Below are 21,380 nucleotides of genomic sequence, written 5' to 3'. Positions count from 1 at the left end.
TCAGCACGTTAAACTAGACATGTGACTACAGTTGCGCTAATGAAATCAAACTATAGAATAGGGAAGAATAAGCACGTTGAGTAGGTATCCTTTTTTGTATCCTGACATAATTTTTCGATGAATGTAACTTTTTCCAAAACTATTTTTCGTTAATTGACGTCAAATAAACATGAAGATACCCTACATTTTCGTTGACATTTGAGCAGTAAACTTAATTATCTAGAGAGTTGATTCTGAATAGTTAATTATGAAGCATAAGCAATTATGAAGATATGTACCACGTGAAACTTGAATTTATCGCATGGCCGCGCATTGAAGAAAGTGGAAATCTGTAAGGGGTGACGATTTAATGCTATCGCAAGTGTACAGAACCATATCTAAAGACTAAATTAGTTGTGTGAAATGTTTGTATTTTGTGGAAAAATAAGTAAGAAAAAAGAGACGAGAAAAGCTTATGACAAAGAGCGGTGAATAGCAGCCTAATTCAGTTAAATTATGATTGAAATACAGCTAGATTGGCTATTGATTTGCGTTAGGGGTCACTGGTTCATTGCAGACTCGATATCTACATATCTAAGAACCTAATTCGATTGAAGTTTTCATATATTCGTAAGTTAGTATAAACTACACAATACAATTGAAAGAGCCAGCGTCAGTGCAAATACATCATTTTTCTATTCAATGAATCAAACAAGCTTCACAAAGTCGTTTGTAACGAGATTCCAGTCGAGTCAAAGTAGCAATTCGCAGTGGATTCAATCTTATTTATTTCAGATCCACAATTTGGATTTCACGTCCTTTTATTTGTAACATCTTCACATATAGTTAGTTGAAGTATATCATGTGCATACGTGCCTTGTCAGGCGATGCGATTTACCATCAGAAGTAGTCTCGAAACCGGTTGGACCGGCACGACTGTAGTCGCTTCGACGAACCTCCTCCGTATCCAGCTCTCTTAAATTGTATTTATATTAATATATTTCTTAGCAAATTGAAACAATTTCGAAGTCATTACTGTTGAGATTCGCTTTTTATTATCTCATTCGATGTGTAACGTGGCACACAATTTGATCTACAGTCGTGGTAATTTGTGTTAAATACTTCAGTCGGGAGAACAAGTGACTCAAGGTTTCGTAAATTTAAATTTGTAGCGAAATAAACGTCAGACAAACTCGTATTTTCAATGGATGCATTTGCAGAATATTAAGTAGGTATTCATTTCTTAACTAAGCAAATTCCTTTGAAATGTTCTGTTTTATTTTAAGCATTCTTTTGTTTTGTTATTTCCGTGCATCGTAGTTACAAGAATAGAGTATTTTTACTAGTTGGTTGGGACTGTTGGGAGTGTAGGGTGCGGCCCTCTTGTCGGCCCCATCGCCTTCCATTTGCCTCCCTTGGCGATAGATGATAGATTAAACACCGTACTAGGTGCATTATTCTCGTAATATATTTTCCTACAAGTTTGTGAAACCTTGAAAATGATTTACAATTTTGTACTCAATTGTCGCTTGATTAGTCATCAACTTAGATGCATCTTGGCACTATGACGCAAGAGTCATGCAATAACGTGATTTAAAGACACGTGACTAATTGATTTTGAGTTACGAGGTCAGCTAAAAACCTAGTTGGATATTGTATCGATGTATATATAAGTCAGTGCTCAATTGCTCATTATGTGACAGGGCACGAGTTGTTTACATTAATATCTAAAGCTGCTATTTACATTTATTATTATATTTAATGTCAATTAGCTTCATTTTACACTACCTAGGTACTTAAGGTCGCAGGCTATATCGTATGTTATTGCCACGGTTATCAATTATTTGAGTTCAACTTCATTTAATTGATTTCCATAAGGAATGTCGCAAAGAATCTCATTTCACATGCGACATAGTAAATTTTCCATGGTAACCTTGAATGTGTACCTAGTGGCGATAAGAATTACTCATAGGTACTGTGATCCTCCCACGCTTTGTACTGGTCGCTAATCAAATATAGCAAGACGAACAACCATTGTTTACTAAGAAGCCTGGAGCAAACCAATTCACGCTTATTAAGGAGACTTACACTATACACGCGGCTTGGAGTGCTAGCACTAAGAGTCACTCTCATATTATTAGAATGCATTAGGTAATGAGGTGCCCTTGCTCTATAATTAACAAGTGTTACAGTGCACCTGGATGACACTGTTTCTAATAAAATATGGGTAGGTATGTTGCTGTCATATTAAGCACTAGTGCAGTAATAGCTGCGAGTATTTTTAGCTGCTCGCCCACAATCTATCATTCCTTGATTAGTCAGACATCAGTCGCACATTTGAATATATTGTTATGGCAGTAGGTATACCGTATTGATTACTACAGAATTCTACCTCTTTGCTAGATTATTCAATAAAGTACCTAGCTGCCTAGACCTTTAATACGCGCTACATTATTTGTTTAGAATAAAGTGTGTAATTTGTTTCTTTGTGTAAGAGTTCGATAAAACATATAAAATGTTCAGACGTGTAATCAAAATGCTATTACAATGCTACAAAAACATGATAACCCTCCCATTCGTCGAACTGAATGTAGGTAAACAAAACGATTGTGATTGTTGTAAGGGCAAGGAGACATCGGCTCGCAGCGGCCGGTCAAGGTATCCGGGCCAAAGGTCGATGACAGCCGCTAGCCCGCGACTCGCTCACTCATGCCCGAGCGCTACGCTTGCCGCCAAAATATTACGCTAAACTTTTTGCATGTCAACTCAACAACAAAAATACGGCTAATCAATTAATGCATTAAAAAAACGTTAGCTAACCTGACGACATCGACTCATTTTCTGATTTTGGTGTGGTAGGTGGCATCGGCAACGGCATCGAAGGCAATGGCTGTGTTTGTTGTGGCTGTTGCTGGGGCTGCGGCTGCTGCTGCTCCATGGTGCAGGTGCCCAGCAGCGACTGAGCCGTGCTGTATGTGATGCCATCGTCATAGCCCCACAGCTCGAGTCCGCCGTACTCCGGGGACGCCAGCGACTCCGGGGACATAACCATTGCCGGAGGTAATCCAAGCGCAGAAGACGATGTTACCTCAGACGAGCTCTCCTCGAGCATCCGCAGCGTCTGGAACCCTCCGTTGTTATACCAGCGGCGTCTCATGTCGGCGAGCGTGTCATACGCTCCGGTATCTATGAGCGCCGAGGGACATCCTCCGACGAAGGCTTTCACTTCACTTTTTCCTCGCACTAAACTATTTAAACGCGACTCTATGGGCATACACCACTCGTCTATGCAGCGTTCAAACCAAAACGAATCGCTATCCACTGTCTCGACTTTCGTGCAATCCAATAGGACTCGGAAGTCTCGTTTGAGCGGCGACAACTTTTTCTAGTCACAACACAATCCATGCAACAGGTGAGAAGAGCACGCGAGTCCCACGAGTTCGTCCGGTGATGTAGAGACGGGGTTAACGCGATGCTCGAGCAGTAAAACCGAGTACGTTGCGCGCGCGCGACCGTCGTCAGCGGAGTACGTAGAGCGAGCGAACGAGCGACGCGGCCGCTCTCACTACTCACTGCCACGGTCGGCGTGACGTCACGCGCCCCGCACCCCGCGCCGCCGCGCCCCGCCGCGGCCCCCGCGCGCAACCGTGGCACAGAAAGTCAAGCCACCGGCGACAGAATGTAGCGCGCCGATAAAACACCCTCAATTTATGAAGACTCGTTCTATCAAAACAACTTCGCTGTTTGTTACGCAACTTTTGAACTTGAGAAAGTTATTTGCAATATTATCTAATGGCAGTCGTTCTAGATATCCTGTTTTGCCATGCGATGGTTAAATGTTATTATCTGTAAGCAAGTTTATGCAAAATCCTACAAATGTAGGATTTTTTAAATGTTACATTACATTAAAATGTTACTAACACTAAATTGCTTGGACTATTTTTAATATAATCAACCGTAATTAAAAGTTGACTAGCTGACGAGCTGCGGGCGACTCAGTGTTATTAATCACACAATAGGTATAAACCTAGACCTGCTTTAGCAAGCGCCCTTATTATAGAGATAAACAGCGTAGGCTGACATAGTGTTGTGTCAGGTACGTGTGACACATTGACACGAATCACTAACTGATGTCCTCCACGCCGAAAAATGGAGCGACGACCTAAATTGCAGCATTCAGGTTATCAGACTCTTCCGAAGCAGTGTATGAAGGTGTGGCGATCGCTTTATCGTGGTCGCATAGTGAAAATATTTGTATAATTCGTTTACATTTCGTTGTAAGTATTGCGCGTTACACGTCTTGCTGCTATGTATGCGACTATGTACAGCGATTTTTTTCGGCGAGTCGTTGTAGGCTAGATTAGATTAGATGTAGGAATGACGAGTGAGCCATGATTGTAGCGAACGCTGTTTAGCGTCACAGCATCACGTGTTCGCGCGGAGCGTTGACCTGCCATGTTTTGGAAATACACCGCCTTCCCCGTGCCCAACGTATGTATCCGTCATGCAATAAAAAAACACTATTTATCTGCATACGTTACGACCGCCTAAATGCTAGCTATCTTGAAATTAATAATATATAATTTTTGTTTAGCACCCATTTTGTTTGCGATTACGTAGGTGTGAGACGATTAGTCTATTTCGCTTGTTGATTTATTTTTAAGAAGATTTATTGGCGACTAAGCTGTGTAAATAACTGAAATTGCTGCCGCATTTTTAAATGATTGAACTGTTTGGCTTTAACAAGAGAGTTGGAATTTTACCATGTTATTGTCACTGTTTGTCATTCAAACATCAATTGTTAATTAATATCAAACCTTAATAATCTTTTGTTAATGTTAAAATATCGCTAATTACTAAGTAGTAAGTTATAAATTTAAACTTTCTTGTATTTTGTCCCGTCGAAAGTATGAAATCTCAATTTACATAATAATCACCAAGATATTAAAACAAAACCTTTTAAGCATTTTTAAAAGAAGCTGATCAAAATTATTTAATAGAGTAATGAAATCTTGAATAAATACACAATTACGTGGTACTATTATGGTTTCCATCGACAATTTGATCGTTTTATTTTTGATAGTAAGCAATAAGCATTTACTGTCGACTAATAAATGACAAGAGCTTTCGTGGCTACCCGATTTGATACAATTCGTCATGTTTTTGTGTGCTCACAAACAGCAGTGATTTGTACATTTTATTCCACAAAAAAATCAATCGTTTTGTTATCAAAAAACAAAACAAAAAAAAAACCCAGAAATTTAGTTAATTTGCGATGAAGAATCTCAAAAAGATAAAAGGAACGCTACTTGAAATTGTAATTAAAACGAGAAGTAAGACAAAACGAGATCCGGACTTTACGTTGCATCTCCGAGGGATCGTCTACCAAAAGGAAGAAAACATTCGCTTACTGAAGGTACGGACACGAGGTGGCCAGTGGCTCATTTGGAAAACAAACAAAAATCTCGGACGAAGTCTTTTTTCGTTGTCTGTACCGTGCAAAGTGTTTGTACAGTGGAGTCGTGAGGTCCAGTCGTGCGTAAAGCGCTCGATTGGCTCCTACACTCCCCTCTCTCACTCGTCCTCTTTGCCGAATTATTACAGTCATGCTCATGCTCACATTACAGCCACATCATAAATGGCACAACCTGTTAAAAATTTATTGTGAATCGTGTAATTAATTCGCTGATACAAATTGCTTTAAATTGAAAATGCAGCCTTTTCATAGAGGAAAGTTGAAACAACTTTTAGAAACAAAATGTTCAAATTTTTGAGCCTATTGTACATTTTGAGGAGTTTGCTTGTAACATGGAGTGAATTTATTTGACAAAATCTTTAGAAGACGAAAATACGGTAAGCTAGCCTTTCAAATCTGTAATAAAAGAAACGTTAGGTATTGTAATAACCAAAACTTCTAATTCACAATTCTTAAGGTAATTGCAACTAGGTGAAACTGCAACCAGTATAGCAGTTGCCGTAGTTTAATCTCGGGCTTTAAATGCTATTTCATTTGTTTTCCTCAGTTTCTAAGACCCAAGTTGGAGGTTAGTGTGGTGCTTGCAACGTTAGTCGTATTGTCTAGCTAGTTGTACACTTTTACGATAGTTAAAACTTGTTTGGCTAATACTAAGGAGTATATGGGAAGCCGCGAGCTCCGCTATAAGTTTACTTGACCTTTCGAACTGAAGGGACAATACACACAACAGTCATTTTACTTTAATATCTGTTCATTTTCACTATGATTAATGGTCTCATTGTTAAAGTTAAGTCTGGAAGCTCGTTCCCGACAATACGAATCAAATTGAAAATTCATACGGTTTTTTATTTTAAATTTTGTTTTTCCCTTTTTCAAATAATAAGATGCGAAAGTTATCTATTGAGAATCAAAGAGGTATTATTATGCTTCTTGGCAAAAAATAGCTTAGTCTTGGAAATGTACTCGAACGACGATTAGACATAGCCTTGTATCTGTATTCCGGTAAGTACTTGCTCAAGTGTTGCAGTTTTTTTGCTCTTACGTTTTCCATTAAATGTAAATTAGAGATGAAATTGATCGATCGAAGTACTGGCGTCAAGGTTACATCAGATTATTGCTTGTCACTGCGCACTGACGTCAGATTGGTCTTCGTTTTCGGTAACGTTTACCTGCCTATCTAACTCTGTTTCTTCAAAGTTCGACACGCCTTTTACATCTTATTGGAGTATATTTTTAAATCTCTTAAAATCAAACGCTTTTATAGTTCTTTATCTTATACACGGATCGCTAATGGCTAATATATTTTTCTGGTCTTGATCTTGTTGGCTCATCCAAGTCTTAAATTGTTCATCGAAATACATATGTATGTATACATACTTATAAAATTTTATATCAATATAAAACTTTTGTTTTCTTTTATGTTTGGCTATCATAAGTTGATATGTACGGATTTATAAATGGCGGGTTTTACGTACCGGGGAATGATTAATATAGCCGAAAGTTGGCTGTAAGCCATCAAGCCTTTGTTGTGGCTTTCAAGAGAAAAATGAAAACAACAAAATATTAATTTAATTATTACTTACGAACGTTTGTGCTACCTTCTTCTAAAATGCTGTTATGTCTGTCTTTTATGCCATAGACATCTGTTTTGTATATTTCTTACCTGAAACAAACAAATACAATAAATTAGTAAGAGAAATACAGGAAACTAATTTCAGTTTTAAAGTTGAGGTTGTTGAGGTTTATTTGCATTGCTCACCAAAGTGTACTCAAAATTTATGCCATACCGTGATCATAACAACAAGAAAGCTGATTTATCGGGTAAGATCTGCAAAGGATTCAGAACGTCTAAGTGTAGCTTTCTCGGTAGAGCGCACTTGTGTTAAGACAACTAGTTTGAGGAGTTGTCACGCCGAGTTGAGTTTTCTTCGAGTTATTGTACCATTTAGAACCGGCCGGGTAGGCATCGTTGTCGTGTTTTTACTAGCGATGTGCAGGCGCATAAAAAGTGGACGCGGCGGAATGGTCCGAGCAAGCGCAATTAAGACCAAGGTCTCCGGGTTATCAAACCCGTGTCGGCGACTCGCGATGCCGGCCGCACCTCGCTGCGGTCGCAAAAAAAAAATGTAGCGAATAATGAAGTCGATGGTATTAAAAGATAATAGCAGGGTTAACACGCCGGCTGCATAGCTTCAACTGCCCACGACGCACCGGTCATTCGTTCAGCATTACTGCGACATAATAAGACGACAACCGCCTAGACACCGCATCCCTCTCCGCCGCCCGTTATTACCTTTAATGCAGCCGGAATAAAGTATGCGGGCGCCATCAATGCTAATGCAGAGCCGCTCTGCTACGAGTTAAAATTTATGACTGATTCTAAAGTTAAATAATACAGGAGTTTCCGAAGACGCGTAGTGGGTCAGTGAATGGTTCTGGCCGTGAGCCATGCTAGCTACTGGAGGAAGTCAAGGGTATGGTGCGTCTATTGCATACGCAATGCTGAATCCTGTTCGTTGACTCCTGTGCACTTGACAGCGCCTGATGTCATTCGCACCAATGTGACCTGCTAAGGAACCATGTTACCGTTCCTTGCAGTCACACGAACACTTACATAATGCAACCTAGACAATGTTGACCGGTGTTAAGTAAATTTAGACTGTTTGTGAAAAGCCTTGGCTTTACTTTCGCTTGAATGCAATTCGCACTGTGCTGTTCAAGTATTCGCATTCGAATGAGTTTATCATGAGATAGATTTGAAAAACGAACCTTAAAACCATGGGCTGATGATGCAGTTTCGAGTCATATGTGATTGGAATAAGTCGTTATGGATATATTGTTTTCGTACTATCATTTACGTGATGTAACTATCGAGTCCGAGTAGTGATATGAAATTGCGAGGTGGATAGAGCTCGTTCCCGACGCATTGTAATCCCTGGGAATGAACCACGAGGCATTGATGCGTACTTTGTGCCAATTACTACTGGGCTGCTTAAACAGAGAAATAGCTAGCTGTTGATTCTGATTACATATAGCATACACGATCACGACTGGAAATGTATATACATATAGATAGATATTTAGACATTATAGAGACAGCGGTTCTTATCCACCATTTTTTGAGAGATTTACTTGGATTGGTCTCCGATCGAGTATCGATTGATCTATATATTAGTAAATCGACGGCGGCGTCTAAATTTAAAAAGGATAACGAATATTATAAATAATGTATATCCTGTTTTGACTCGCGGCCTGGCTAAACGGCTATTAATCATGATTAAAGCCAACAAAATGTAATAATTGGTCCGGCAGTGCCTCGCCAGCTTATTTATGAGGTCTCCGCGAGAACGTTATATTTTTACGTGAATACAAAGTTAATGTGAAATATCGATGTTTGTTTTCGGCGCCTGTACTCGTTCGTTATTATGGATTACGCAAACAACCCACAGGGAGCGAGCTGTCAGGATATTAAAGATATTATTAGTCGTCCTATTAAATTAAGGCAATAAATTATAGGCTTTGTTGGAGCTTCGAAGTAAACACTTTATTTTTTTACTCGATGTAAAGTTCCCTTCGGAAAAAAATATCTATTATTTAGTTTCTATTAAAAGACTGCAAAGTAAAGTAATGTACAATAATGTTTACTGGAATCAAATAGCAATTGGGTCACAGCAACTACGATGCATCGGCGCGGATGACCGTTGCTCGCTGCGCGTGCGCCGCGTACCGATGCAGGCGCATTCGTTGCGTAATGCATTGTCTTTGCTGCTGGTAATATTAGGTGCGATGACACAACGATAACGTGCATTTAGGTCGCTCTTGTTGCCATGGAAGCTCATTATAAACTTTTTCATCTCACTAAAAATAGTACTCGAATTCCAGCCAGGTCACAACACTTAAAACATTCCCATCGGCATAATCGTGGACAGCAATTATTCACGATCACAGCGGAACAATAAGATTGCAAGATGTTTTCTTTATTTTTAATTCTAGTAAAACTACCTATTTATTTCTCAGACATGAACCGTGTCGACTGTCAGGGAAAACGTTGACTCCGCGAGGGGTTTATGCCAAAAAGCACAAACTTGCCGGGTTATTATAGTACCGGATTGACAGCCTGTGTCGTCTGCGACTTCCTTGCCAACTTTGTAATTAGATTTAAAAAAAAACTCGCCACCACATTAAAAATATAATATGACATGTGGCAAGTTTGATAATTTGCACGTTTGGTTTAATTACTTTGAGATCATAGTACGTAATTAGACCACTCGACACATGTCATGCAAGTGTTAAAACTCGGCTCGGTTTCCAAGGCCCGATTATTTTTTCATAAGATGTTACTGTTGGCAAGTTAAGCGTTCCATAATAAATAAACGAATTACGCAATAAAAATAAACTTCCGCAGTAATCTAACGAGGTCTAATTTGCAAAGGTAAAATAATTGCAGAGCACTAGTTAGACATCAGTCCAGAGCACCGCGAATAACATTAGTAGCAGCACAAATTGAAGGTAATTATATCTAATTGCGAGTCACGGTCATGGCCAATAAGCACCAATAAGCAATAACATGGGAAGGCGGACGAAGGTCTGTCCTTACCTCAACTTAGCTATTATATCATCGTGTTCACGTCTCGTATCGCTCCGGCCTCAGCCTTAACAACTATTTAGAACATCGAGATGGATGGCCTGCTCCACTCATAAATCCACGAAAAACTATGACGACAATGCAAAACAAGCGTGAAATAAGATCTACACCTTTGATGTACACTTCAAATAAACTCGAAGGAGGTCGTATGCATTCACGGAATAGCTGCGCATTTGTTTTCAAGGAGCAACAGCATTTCATTCACCCTGCAAGTAACTCTTGAGTAATGTATGAAGTCAGTGTTCAGAATTCCATATAACCTATTAAGGCGATTGCCAACAAACGGTCTACCGATAGACACCTATGAGTGCTTGCCCCAGTTGTGTTGGAACAACGCCAAGGCCTTCCTTGTCTAGTCATGGCTTTGGGTACACGCAGATAGGTTCATATCTTAATTCCATAAATACATATTGCAGGACACGCACTTGTAATTGAGTATCTAACATTAGCTATTTGAATATGCAAGCGTTGGACACAATAGCGCCTGTACAGAACTGTATCAGTCAGACGAATTTGTTTTTGTTTCCTAAAGTTAGAAACTTTGTTTGAAAGGGAGTTACCTAATATTATTGCCAATTATAGTTATTTTCTAAGCTAAGTATGAACGTAGCATTAATAGCTACTAATAACTCAATCAGAATGTGGGAAACATCGCGAAAAATATCAAAATAGTGCATTTACTTAGCGTAGTGCAGAGTAGCGCGAGCGCGCGGCGCGCGTTGCCCGGGTCACGGGCACGTCCCGCCGTATTTATAGCCTCGTAACTTGCACCAATGATCGGTGGAAGGCAACAAAACCGGCTATATTACCGGCAGGCCTATTGTTCGTGCTAGGAATAAAAGTGGAATAGTCGCAAAGGCTCGTTCGCCAATAAGTGCACTTGTTTTAACTTCTCTTCTCACTCGTATTGTTAAAGCAATAATACGTGAGCCTTACTGCCGCATTGCATTGCATGCAACTATGTTCCTTATATTTCCTATACCCCAGATGTTTGGTATCACAAGACCGCAGTATTCGCTACTGTTAACTCAAATCTTGGGGAACATTTTAATTGTACGATTTATTAGTTTATAAATTGCGAGATGTCGTCGAACTGCAATTTATTGGTTGTGAACGTATGAGAGAGACTTGTAATTACGGACGACCATAAACAAGGCACGATGGCGAAACCTTTTGACTTTTAATTATTGAACAGCGGACAATAGCTCACTTCGAGCGCTGCTTGACTCGAGGTGCTGCCCTTTAATAAAGTCTTGTAAATCATTTTGCGAGACGCTTCATTCACCCAGTATTAAATCAAGATAAAAATCCTGAAATTATTGTTGCATTCATTAACGCTCTTGTTGTTTTCAATTCTGTTGGAAATTATGGAGAAGGTAGCTCGCAATCTTCTTTTGATATTGCTATTAATTTAACGATATTATGTCGTTAAACCACGTCGTCTGCATAAATAGTAATTTTATCAAGCATCGCCCATTGTTGTGAATGAAATGGCATTTACAGCGAGCGCAGGCAGTTTGTAGTGGCCAATCAGCATAGTTTACGATACCCTTTAACAGGTCTCTATTACCATACAACAAAATGATAAATTGTTTCTCATGTAACAAGCTGTACTCGGCGATCACGTTCAGGGCACATGTCTCGACTTTTTACCGATTCTTTTATACTGCACATTAAGTCTGAGTCTCTGACATTTCAACGGCCACCTATCGTCGTAATTACTTGCCATAATCTACTGCCGTCCTTGTCTTATCCTTGGTTGGTGTTGCTCTGTCCTTGTTTGACGTCTAGCGTCTAAATAATTAGTCAGTTACTAAGGCATTAAACTTTGATCGTTATAGTGGTCTTAATGCACCTGGGTCTAATGCATCAGTAATGCAGGAAACGTCCTTTCATTCTTGGTACTGGTTATGAGGTATATATAGACTAAAGTTAATTGAGAGTTTTTTTGCAAAATGTGAGCCTAGCCATTGTCAACAGAATGGGTTTCTTAAGATCTCAGCGAACGCAGTACCATTTTAACAATTGTTTTATTGGCGATTTTTACTTTTCAATTCTGATATACACCAAGGAGTTTATTAATCTAAGAACTAATTTCTTAAAGGCAAGTTATTTTTAATAGTTTATGCGTAGATACGGTTATAACCAGAGAGGCAAGGGTGAGAACCCCTCAATGGTTTATTTTCGTAATACTTATCACGTCACGATTTTTAACAACGAAACAAGAAGGCATAGGGTTCATACTTGATCTCAAGTTCATCCCCCAAAAACATTTGGTCTATAAATAGAGACACGCTCTCATTTGTTGGAGATGGAAACAAGTGATCCAAATTATCTTACAATACTCAATTGGTGATCAATTGAAATAACATATTTGCTCGCTGTGGCGAGAGTAAATCGCTGTTATTTATCCATAAATAGCTGACGGCTTACGTTGGCAGAGCACAGAAATACACCAGATTCCGTCAGTTTGTAGGAAGTGTTCAGTAATCTATCTTCAACTATAACCCTACTGCTTAAGAATAGATACTTAAAATCGTCCGTAAATTAACAATGGGATTGTTTCCGAGTTTGTAAATCATTAACTTTACGTTCATGTTGGTTTAGAATCGTCGTTAATTCTGTTACAGAAGTCTGGTTTGTTGTTTTATTGTACATGTAATAATAAGTACCGCAAAAAGCCACCATTAAAACCTCGTTTTTGAATCTCTACCAATGACGTATGGTTTTAACGAGTCGTGGGTGGATCGTTACATGAGAGTAATAAATCACCAAGTAGGTATTCTTATTAGAGCCACTGACTTTGTATTTTTGCATTTGACTTGATGCATAAATCTGTTGTTCGGAAGAATTACGCAGTTTCTTTTGAATTTTGAACTAATTTGTGAATGAATGTCTTCTTTGAATTTAGAAATATTTACGGCCTGTTCATTTCTGTTTGGTTTACGTCGTACTTTCGTCTTTTATTCCTATAAGTAGACTGCTTTATAACTGTTTAAAAATGTTAAAAAAAACACAATATATGTATGCCTATATGTATGTATTTCTACATTGTCTCAGGTCTGGGTGTTTGTGGTACCTTCGTTGTATCTGAATTCCATAACACAAGTGCTTAAGCAACTTACTTTGGGTTCAGAACAATGTATGTGATGTTGTCCGCATTTATTTATAATATTTATTTATGCCTCACATGACAACAAAATTCAAAGATTTCGGAATGAATTTGTAGTTCTTATTTCAAACTTCAACGAAACAATGAGCATAACCACGAAAGAGGTCGCCATTACTTATCTATGGAATGCCGAGCATAGACAACAGATGCCTGATGACGACACAGTCATGTACATGTCATTAACAAGTTAGCTGTCCCGGCTTGGCCTTGCGATAACCAAGTGTTTGTCGGCGAGACACGTTATGTAATATTGCAACTTGCAATACATAACGTTTCAAGGTATTTTACTATACGTAGCTACCTCGCTGATATTATCATGCTTATACAAGGGAATAGGCGTTGAAGAACGTTATATTCGTAACACAGAAGAATCAAGATTGTGATCTTTATCTCCAAGACGTAGGGTTGATTACACTTCGTGTTACAAAAGGGTAATATGGTCACTATTTTTATATTAAAATTAAATACTAGACTAAATGATAAATGTTGTAACATTTCACTTAACATTTTGTTTTTGTTTTCGCAACTTCTGCTACTGCGAAGCTGAAATTGTTCCCTGTCTTTATGTCAATTACAATTGTAAAAGGCAATCAGTAATTTTTCAATTGGTCTGTAAAGGTTTTATTTACGACATTTTAACAACTATGTAACGTACAACTATAATTTTCTTGTAAAATACGCAATGGAAAAGTACCTAGAACAAACTATGTATTGAATTATTAATTAACTACTAGCAATCAAAATAAACTTACATTCAAAATAAATAACGTTTCGTTCCATCTTTTGGTGGTTCTATTCCCGCGTAGAAAAAGCATTTGTGTTTTCCACAAACGCTTGTTCCGACTTTTTGTGACTTAATGAATGTATATGAAATCCCTCAGACTTAAATATCTTAGTCCGGAACTGCATTTTTTATTGGTTAAATACTACTTAATAAAAAAGATCTTAAATTATATAAGCTACCTAGTTCTGGCTGGAACAATATAATAATTTAAATAAAACAATATCAAGTAAAACCTTCACGGATTAATGTAACATGATATGTTTTAATTAATTGCTGCAAGAACTCGTTTCTATGCAATGAAATATCGTTAAGTTTTTAAGATTATTTGAGTTGATATGGCAACAATAGCTTCATATCTTGCGATTTAAAAATTGCAAATTTAATCACTGTTTCTAGTAGGTGAAGAGTGACAATTGTAGACGTTGATACTTCCAAAGTATATCACAATGTCTTGAAGGAATATTATTGTAGTTGTGGAAGAGAGACGCCGCTATACGTGTTGTATTGTGCTGTCCCGCTTCCACTACTGCAATAACATTAGTTAAAGAGGTAGTTGCATGCTCCCCTGCCCCTGTTGGAACTTGGCGCATGAAACTACTACAAAATGTCTGTCTTTCCCGCTTTCACGCCAAAACTACTCAACCGATTGTAATGAAATTTGATAAACAGATTGTCTAGAGCCTGAGGAAGGACATATGCTAGCTGAAAAAAAAGGTCTGTAAGGCCAGGTAACGGGGGTCAAAGTTTGTATGAAGCATCTTTCTGGAATGAACTACGGCTTTGAAATTTAATATGAATGAAGAAGTGACTCTGTCTCTCCGTCTGACTGTCTCTCTCTGTACACTAAAATCTAGACGGACGGAATCGCGGACAACAGCAAGTGTTTTCATAAAACAAAAATGTATGTTTAAAATGCAGTGTATAAAAATAATAAATGGTTATGTACATATATTATTAATGCAACGGACAATTTTTCTTGGCATCATCAGATGTTATTTTTTGGTTTTTAAAGTACGAAATTATTTTATATTTTCCTCCGGGAAACGAACGAAAGACAAATGGACATTACTAATGAGGTACAATAAATTACTTGACAAAAGCATTTCCCATTTTAAAATCATTGAAGGCTGGTTAATATAATAATGAATAAAAGAGGTCGCATTTTTTTGAAATTGTGAAAATAAATTATTTCAGTGATGTTCTTTTCTTTGTGTTTTTTGAGCCACAAATAAACACACCTGAAAATTTTCTGATATGATCACAACTCTTGTCGAACTAATGTTCTGACGAAACAAAAAAAATACTGGAATTCTTTTTATTGTCAAAACATTATTTTATAATAGGCCATTCAGAGCAAATCGGATACCTACATAAATCAAGACAATTGCCGTAGTTGAGAGCAGACACAGACCGCGAGGGGATGAAACTGGGTCACGGGTACCTACAGTAAATTGCCATCCATTGACAGATCAGCTTGGGCTAAAAATCTAGACCATACCCGTTCAAATACATAAAATATTATTTATGATAAATTGCATAAGGAAAATATACACAGCGTTTAGATGCAGTCAAACTGGGCGTCCGTTTTATGGTCTTTTGTTAGAAACGCGTTTGCGTAAAATATGGTTATAATATTACCACGGAAGTCATTTTAAGGATAAACAAATATATATAATCATACATGTCTACTGGAATTCTGTGTTGATAAGACTTGACCTTAAAGAGTGCGTTCAGTTTGAAACGCTTTGTTTATATACCGTTAAAAATAGCTCCAATATTGCAGACGAGGAAAATCTTTTGATATCGGCCATTTTGAATTACAGTTTTCAATCCATCAAGTGCAGTATGATTTCTAGAGCATTGAAATTCAACAGCAAAGTTAAGTATTTTGCCATTAATGAAATGAAGTTAAAGTAAAGTATCGTAACCGTACCGTTTAATATGTATGTAAATGACATATTTAGGTGGCGGTATTGAACTTCAGTGTCTCAGTGGAACCGGGGCGTCGCTTGCGCAGCCTTGACCCGGCGCGGCGCATGCGCTGTGAGTCAGCGGTGTCGCGCCTGCGCCGTGCATTTCTCGTGCAACTCTGCCGCCGTCACTGGCCGACTTCCACTGCCCAGCCTGATAAGCGCCCACACTGATGACGTCACGAATACCACTCATAATCGACGAACAAATGACCTGTTATTAAATGTATGGAATTCTAAAGTTAGTACTCCTCGAAACAGAGTTAACATAGAAATTGCAGTTAAACTCAAATGTTATTTCGATTCAAAACTTGACCTTAAAAACGCTATGACCAGTAGTATGACCCAACTCGTCTACAAAGTTGTGCTCGTGAATACGATGTAATCTTTATGAGGCGTTAATTCAAATCTGAGGTTTCAATCAGTCCAATAAGCCGCTAAAAAGCGCATCCTGCTCGGGGCGGTAACTAGGCCGCGAATCGGGGGCAAGGCTGCCGAGGACACATTATTCTATCAAGCGCACTCCAGCTCGCTATTTCTGGGCATGCAGCGACCTCCACGCTCATTTATCCTCTACACAGCCTGAATTGCGACCAGTAGGAGCTAAAATAAATCTTTCACAACATTTTCGTAAAATTTCGTTAAAAGAACGAAACACTATCGTCCGGGCGATCTGGCCGCGTTAAAAATATCCTTTAATGCACACGCTCCAAGTAATGTCCTAAATTATCATGTCTTATCTACGAGGTCAGCCTTGAAGTTCTTTAGCCGACGACTTGTTTACCAAAAATGTTTAACCGACGAAAACGCGCGTTCTTACAAGCCTTACTTTGTGTTCCCGTCAAAAGTCTTTACAATTTGGACAAACTATAATGTATCGATTTCTTCCGCGTCCACTTAAGACTGATAATTCTTATCTTCGCGACCTCACAATCAAGGAGTAAAAACATGCATTTTATGTTATCGGCAAGTCCTTCTTATTTTAGGCATTGTGTTATCAACATCTGAGATTTTTTGAAGTATTTAGGCAAAGCAAGCAATGTAGCAAAGCGTGATAGATATAAATAATCATTAACAGTTCGAGCACCTTTAACCTAATTTTAATGATATAACTTGACCCGTGGCATTTTGAACAAAATAATCAATTAACATTCACGACGCTTATTTCACAATTAAATATAGTCTGGCAGAGGCGGTATATTAATAAAACTTTGGACGCATCGTTTACTCCGTCCTTAGCTGTCAAAAATAATCTTACTAAGATTATTGTTTATTTATGCATTATTATCATGTGATTAATCATTCGTGTCTTAAAATATTTTTTTAATGTTAAGTATTTCATTGATTTAATGAGTCTTTATGTAACTGGTTACAAATTACGTTATAAATGAATCGTTTTATTTATTTTCGGTTGCATCTTTATTTGCGCCTATTTCATTATCTTTGTTCATTTATTTCAGATTTTCGATTTTCATTTTATTTATATTAAAAGTCTAATTGGTATTTTTTATAGAAAATTTGCATTTATCATCGTTTTAATTTTCGGGTTTCAAAAGTACCTTCAATCCTAAATTTAGTATCTCACAAGTCAAACAAGATATGCCTAGGCGATCTAACAGAACTATAAATGTGTGTATATATGTATGATTCAGTTGCTAGTGTGAGTACGTACTGAGGGTTCGGTGTTCGCTTTAATCAACGATTCCGAACGAATTAAAATAATACATTACTAAAACGTGTCACAAAACTTCACCTTTCCACGTAAACATTTCGCCCATTCAAAATAATCCCAGACAATATTGAGAGCAACGTCAGATTAAATGTTAATAATTCCTAGTCGAAAACCATAGAATATTTATAACTATTATCCGATATAGACTAACGAATGTCTTACCGTTAGTTGCGTAATTCCGTTGCAGTATTTACATAACAAGTCTAAATCGACTTTGGTTAGGCAGCGCGCTATACTCGGGCTTTGGAAGTGCACGCAGTGGCAACACTGGCAACCTTGCGTTATCTGGGTCCAGTGCCCTTGGTCCAGTTACCGCGCTATCTCGGGCACATCGTCGCCATCTGATAAACATGCTTGTTTGTTCGCTGCTGTGCTGATCGTAATTCATATTTGCAGTCGTGTTGTGATAATATTAATTGTATTCATGCATCTAGTACGGAATGAATATACTGGTGCTGTTGAATATTGCACATTCAAAATTGATCATATATTTAAAAAAAGCTTGGTGAACTCCAAAAATGCAGATGCTAATGACTATCCGGAAATGAATGAACAAATAATCGGACAAGCATTTATCATAAAACCAATCAATTCTACGTGTTTCAATTTAGATTCTTAATGCTAATATTTTTTCGGTTACCGTCTGTCGATTCTACATTAGATACGATTGCCGAAATTCGCGACTAACAAAAACACGGCACAATGGCTATCTAGCCACAGATCAAATTACGTTCTGTTAGGGTTTTTCAACATAATGACTGGGCTGAACGTAGCGGTATCAGAATGGTAGGCATTGTGAGCACATTTTAAGCTGACGTGAAGAACCCCAAAAACAATTACGCGATGATTCAGTGATGGAACAATGAAGTTACGTCCAAAGTTAATCTGACAACAAGAAGTAACAATTAACGCGAAGGTTGGTATAGAGTGTAGGCGACGCTGAGGAAGTAAAGTACCGTTTGTTCAATGTTTTAATCCATCGTCTGACGTTTGAAAAGTATTTGGAAGCCTTGAGGGTGTTACGACAAATTCGTTGCCGTGTTCCTATTGAGGCTGCATCTAAATGATTTGAACATACTAAGGAAACGTTATTTCCGTGTACGAATGACATTGCTTTAGATTTGAGATGCCATTTAGAGTCATAACGCGTTTTCTGCTTATATATCTTAACTTACACAACAACCTACAACTTTTAAATACCTCGACCGATTTTTATCAAGCGTGTCTAAAAATACTGGCACATATTTCACCTTTAAATAGAAATCGCACACTCTATACGGTAGCTATGATACCATAGACAGACAGTCAAAACATGCTTAAAACGAAATTCGTTTTACCAACTTGTGTTCAAACTTCAACATAATATATTCCACATGATATCTAGGTTTGTATCAAAAATAAGAGCGACCTAACTGTACATGTGTATCCGACTTGATTACCATTCATTCTCAGTTGTAATCCCAAGCGCAATTCGTCATATATTGTGTGGAAACTCCATCAAACTTGTATGAATAATCGTCGAGTTGGTCGTAAACAAGTGATAAAAATACGCGAAGCTATGTTGCAGGAGGCTAGAAACTGTGTTTTTATGCAAACTTCATACATTGCAGTGGACAATGTGACACCTGCGTCGTCGTCGCACCTGGATGGAATTTATAAATAGTTTCAGATAGTTCGCCTGGCATATGCTCGCGGGTTTCGCTGTTTTTATCTAACAATAAGTTTAGACCTTGAGCTGGTTACATGGAATTATCCGGTAGACAATAAAATAATTTTGAAGATGAGATTACGTTACCAAAATTCTTGTTTTCCGAAACATTATTTTTAATAAAACTTTTATATTTATATCTAAATAAAAATCAAGTCTTGGTATTTTTGCCAAAATCCAAGATCTAAGACAATGTTTATATTAAGTTGTTTACACGAAAATGTAAACGAAATGTAAAAGTTTTAGTTGAAAATGTGGAATTGTCGCGTTGTTTACGACACAGCCCCGTTCGGTCGCGATATGCGAAACTATATCTTAAAGTGACCTAGATTATGTTTTGCTTGTATATACTCAATTTATAGAATTACTAAACATTTGTATTAATTTACAATTTGCTTTCGACATTAAAACAATCAATCAAAATTAGGTTCTAATTAGCACTTTCTGAAGGCTCTATTGGATGAAACATTGGATAGCACCCAATTTCGCCCGCTTCTTAAGTTCTTTTTCTGCGTCAGAAACTCAAAAGAAACGGCGCAACAAACTCTCCAGAAACTCGTTGTCTGAATTAGTAGGGCCAAAAAAAAACTCAGATATAAAAACAATTACAAAACAAATTTGTTGCTGCTAATCATTATTTATGACACAACCACAGTGACTGCGATATCAACATGCACTTTATACCTAGGCGCATAAGTATACGTAATTTATTATGAGTCGGTGTGACTGACGTTCAGTTAAAAAGTCAGATTGATGGACGAGCAGTCAGGGGTTGCCGACATTTGCCTATCGGTGAAGACTTTTCCACAATTCATCGTGTTATCTAAGGTTACGACTGTTTATTTCTGTTACATATTGTTATGTACCCAATATTAGATAGCTCTAGTATTTAATAACCGATAATTGTAACGAATTCTCTTCGAAAAAACACTTGTACAACATTCTCTATTTTTTTGACAGCTGGTTGAAGTTAGTAATCCTAATTTGAAGTACATATCTCACATTGGAAGCTACACGGAATCCCAGATATCATTACGCAAGCATTCGCACAGACGTAATCAAAAATTATAATGCGAGCAAGAGAATAACGGACCATAATCACTGGGATTGATGCAATAACAAGCGCCCGATAATGAATACATCGGGCGAAACCGGCGCAAAACATATGTTTATGGCGAACGGGCAAAGCAAGGGTGAGAAGGAGTATCAATTAGGAGGGAATCACGTCCAAGAATCTCTCCTAACAAGCAAACACAATTATAGACATAAAACACGATTATAAATCTAGACATAATTTGAAATTGTGCCTGGATCTATACAGCCTACCAATGTAATTATCGAATTAATGCTTGCTGATGCCAGATAGCGAAAATGTACGGATATAAAATACTGTATTCCTCACTTATTTTTATAATGAAGAAGTTTTCTTGAAATAGATCTTAATGACCATCCAAAGAATAGCGAGGCAATCGTTATATTAACAACGAACGTCGAACCTCTATTAGAGCAGTCGAAACAAATACGACGTAAGCGAAAAACCTTTAGTTTTTTAGGCCGCTAGATCTGAAATGTTCGTTAGAAATCTTAATAGAGAAACAAGCTATAAGCTACCTGAAAGGGAACCACATAATAAGCCCCGATTCTGGAATGATGGCTTGTTTACATCTATGGCGCGCATGAGACCAGGGTTCCAATTCTGCTATTTACAATGACCGAGAAATTAATGAAAATTGGCTTATTACTCTTTTCGTAGTCTCTTAAGCATTTTTCCTACACAATCATTTGAAATTTAGTATGGGACGGTACAATCAAGATCAATACAATTAACTTCCGATTATTGTGTTGGCAAAATGTTTAGGAGACTATGAATAATTTCAATTTTAATCCAATTGCCATTCATTCATCCGCCATTGT

General features: G+C 37.8%; 2 protein-coding genes across 5 annotated transcripts in view; both read right to left on the bottom strand.

Moving 5' to 3' along the window:
* Positions 1-4,953, bottom strand: part of LOC113505703 (ecdysone receptor) — a 29,330-nt gene extending 24,377 nt beyond the window's left edge. For all 4 annotated transcript variants that reach the window (XM_026888512.1, XM_026888519.1, XM_026888527.1 and 1 more), the window contains exon 1: positions 2,800-4,953. In XM_026888512.1, the coding sequence (XP_026744313.1) occupies positions 2,800-3,253 (454 nt within the window). In that variant the 5' untranslated portion in view covers positions 3,254-4,953. The remainder of the gene's footprint in view (positions 1-2,799) is intronic.
* Positions 4,954-4,956: 3 nt separating this feature from the next.
* LOC113505730 (ecdysone receptor-like) overlaps positions 4,957-21,380 on the bottom strand; it is a 129,660-nt gene continuing 113,236 nt past the window's right edge. Inside the window, exon 4 of the mRNA XM_026888541.1 lies at positions 4,957-7,118. Within this exon, the coding sequence (XP_026744342.1) occupies positions 7,084-7,118 (35 nt within the window). The 3' untranslated portion in view covers positions 4,957-7,083. The remainder of the gene's footprint in view (positions 7,119-21,380) is intronic.

Source organism: Trichoplusia ni, chromosome 2 (assembly GCF_003590095.1).
Source record: "Trichoplusia ni isolate ovarian cell line Hi5 chromosome 2, tn1, whole genome shotgun sequence".
Taxonomy (NCBI): domain Eukaryota; kingdom Metazoa; phylum Arthropoda; class Insecta; order Lepidoptera; family Noctuidae; genus Trichoplusia; species Trichoplusia ni.
Note: the sequence above shows the minus strand (reverse complement) of the source record. Positions and strands in the feature narration are given on the sequence as shown.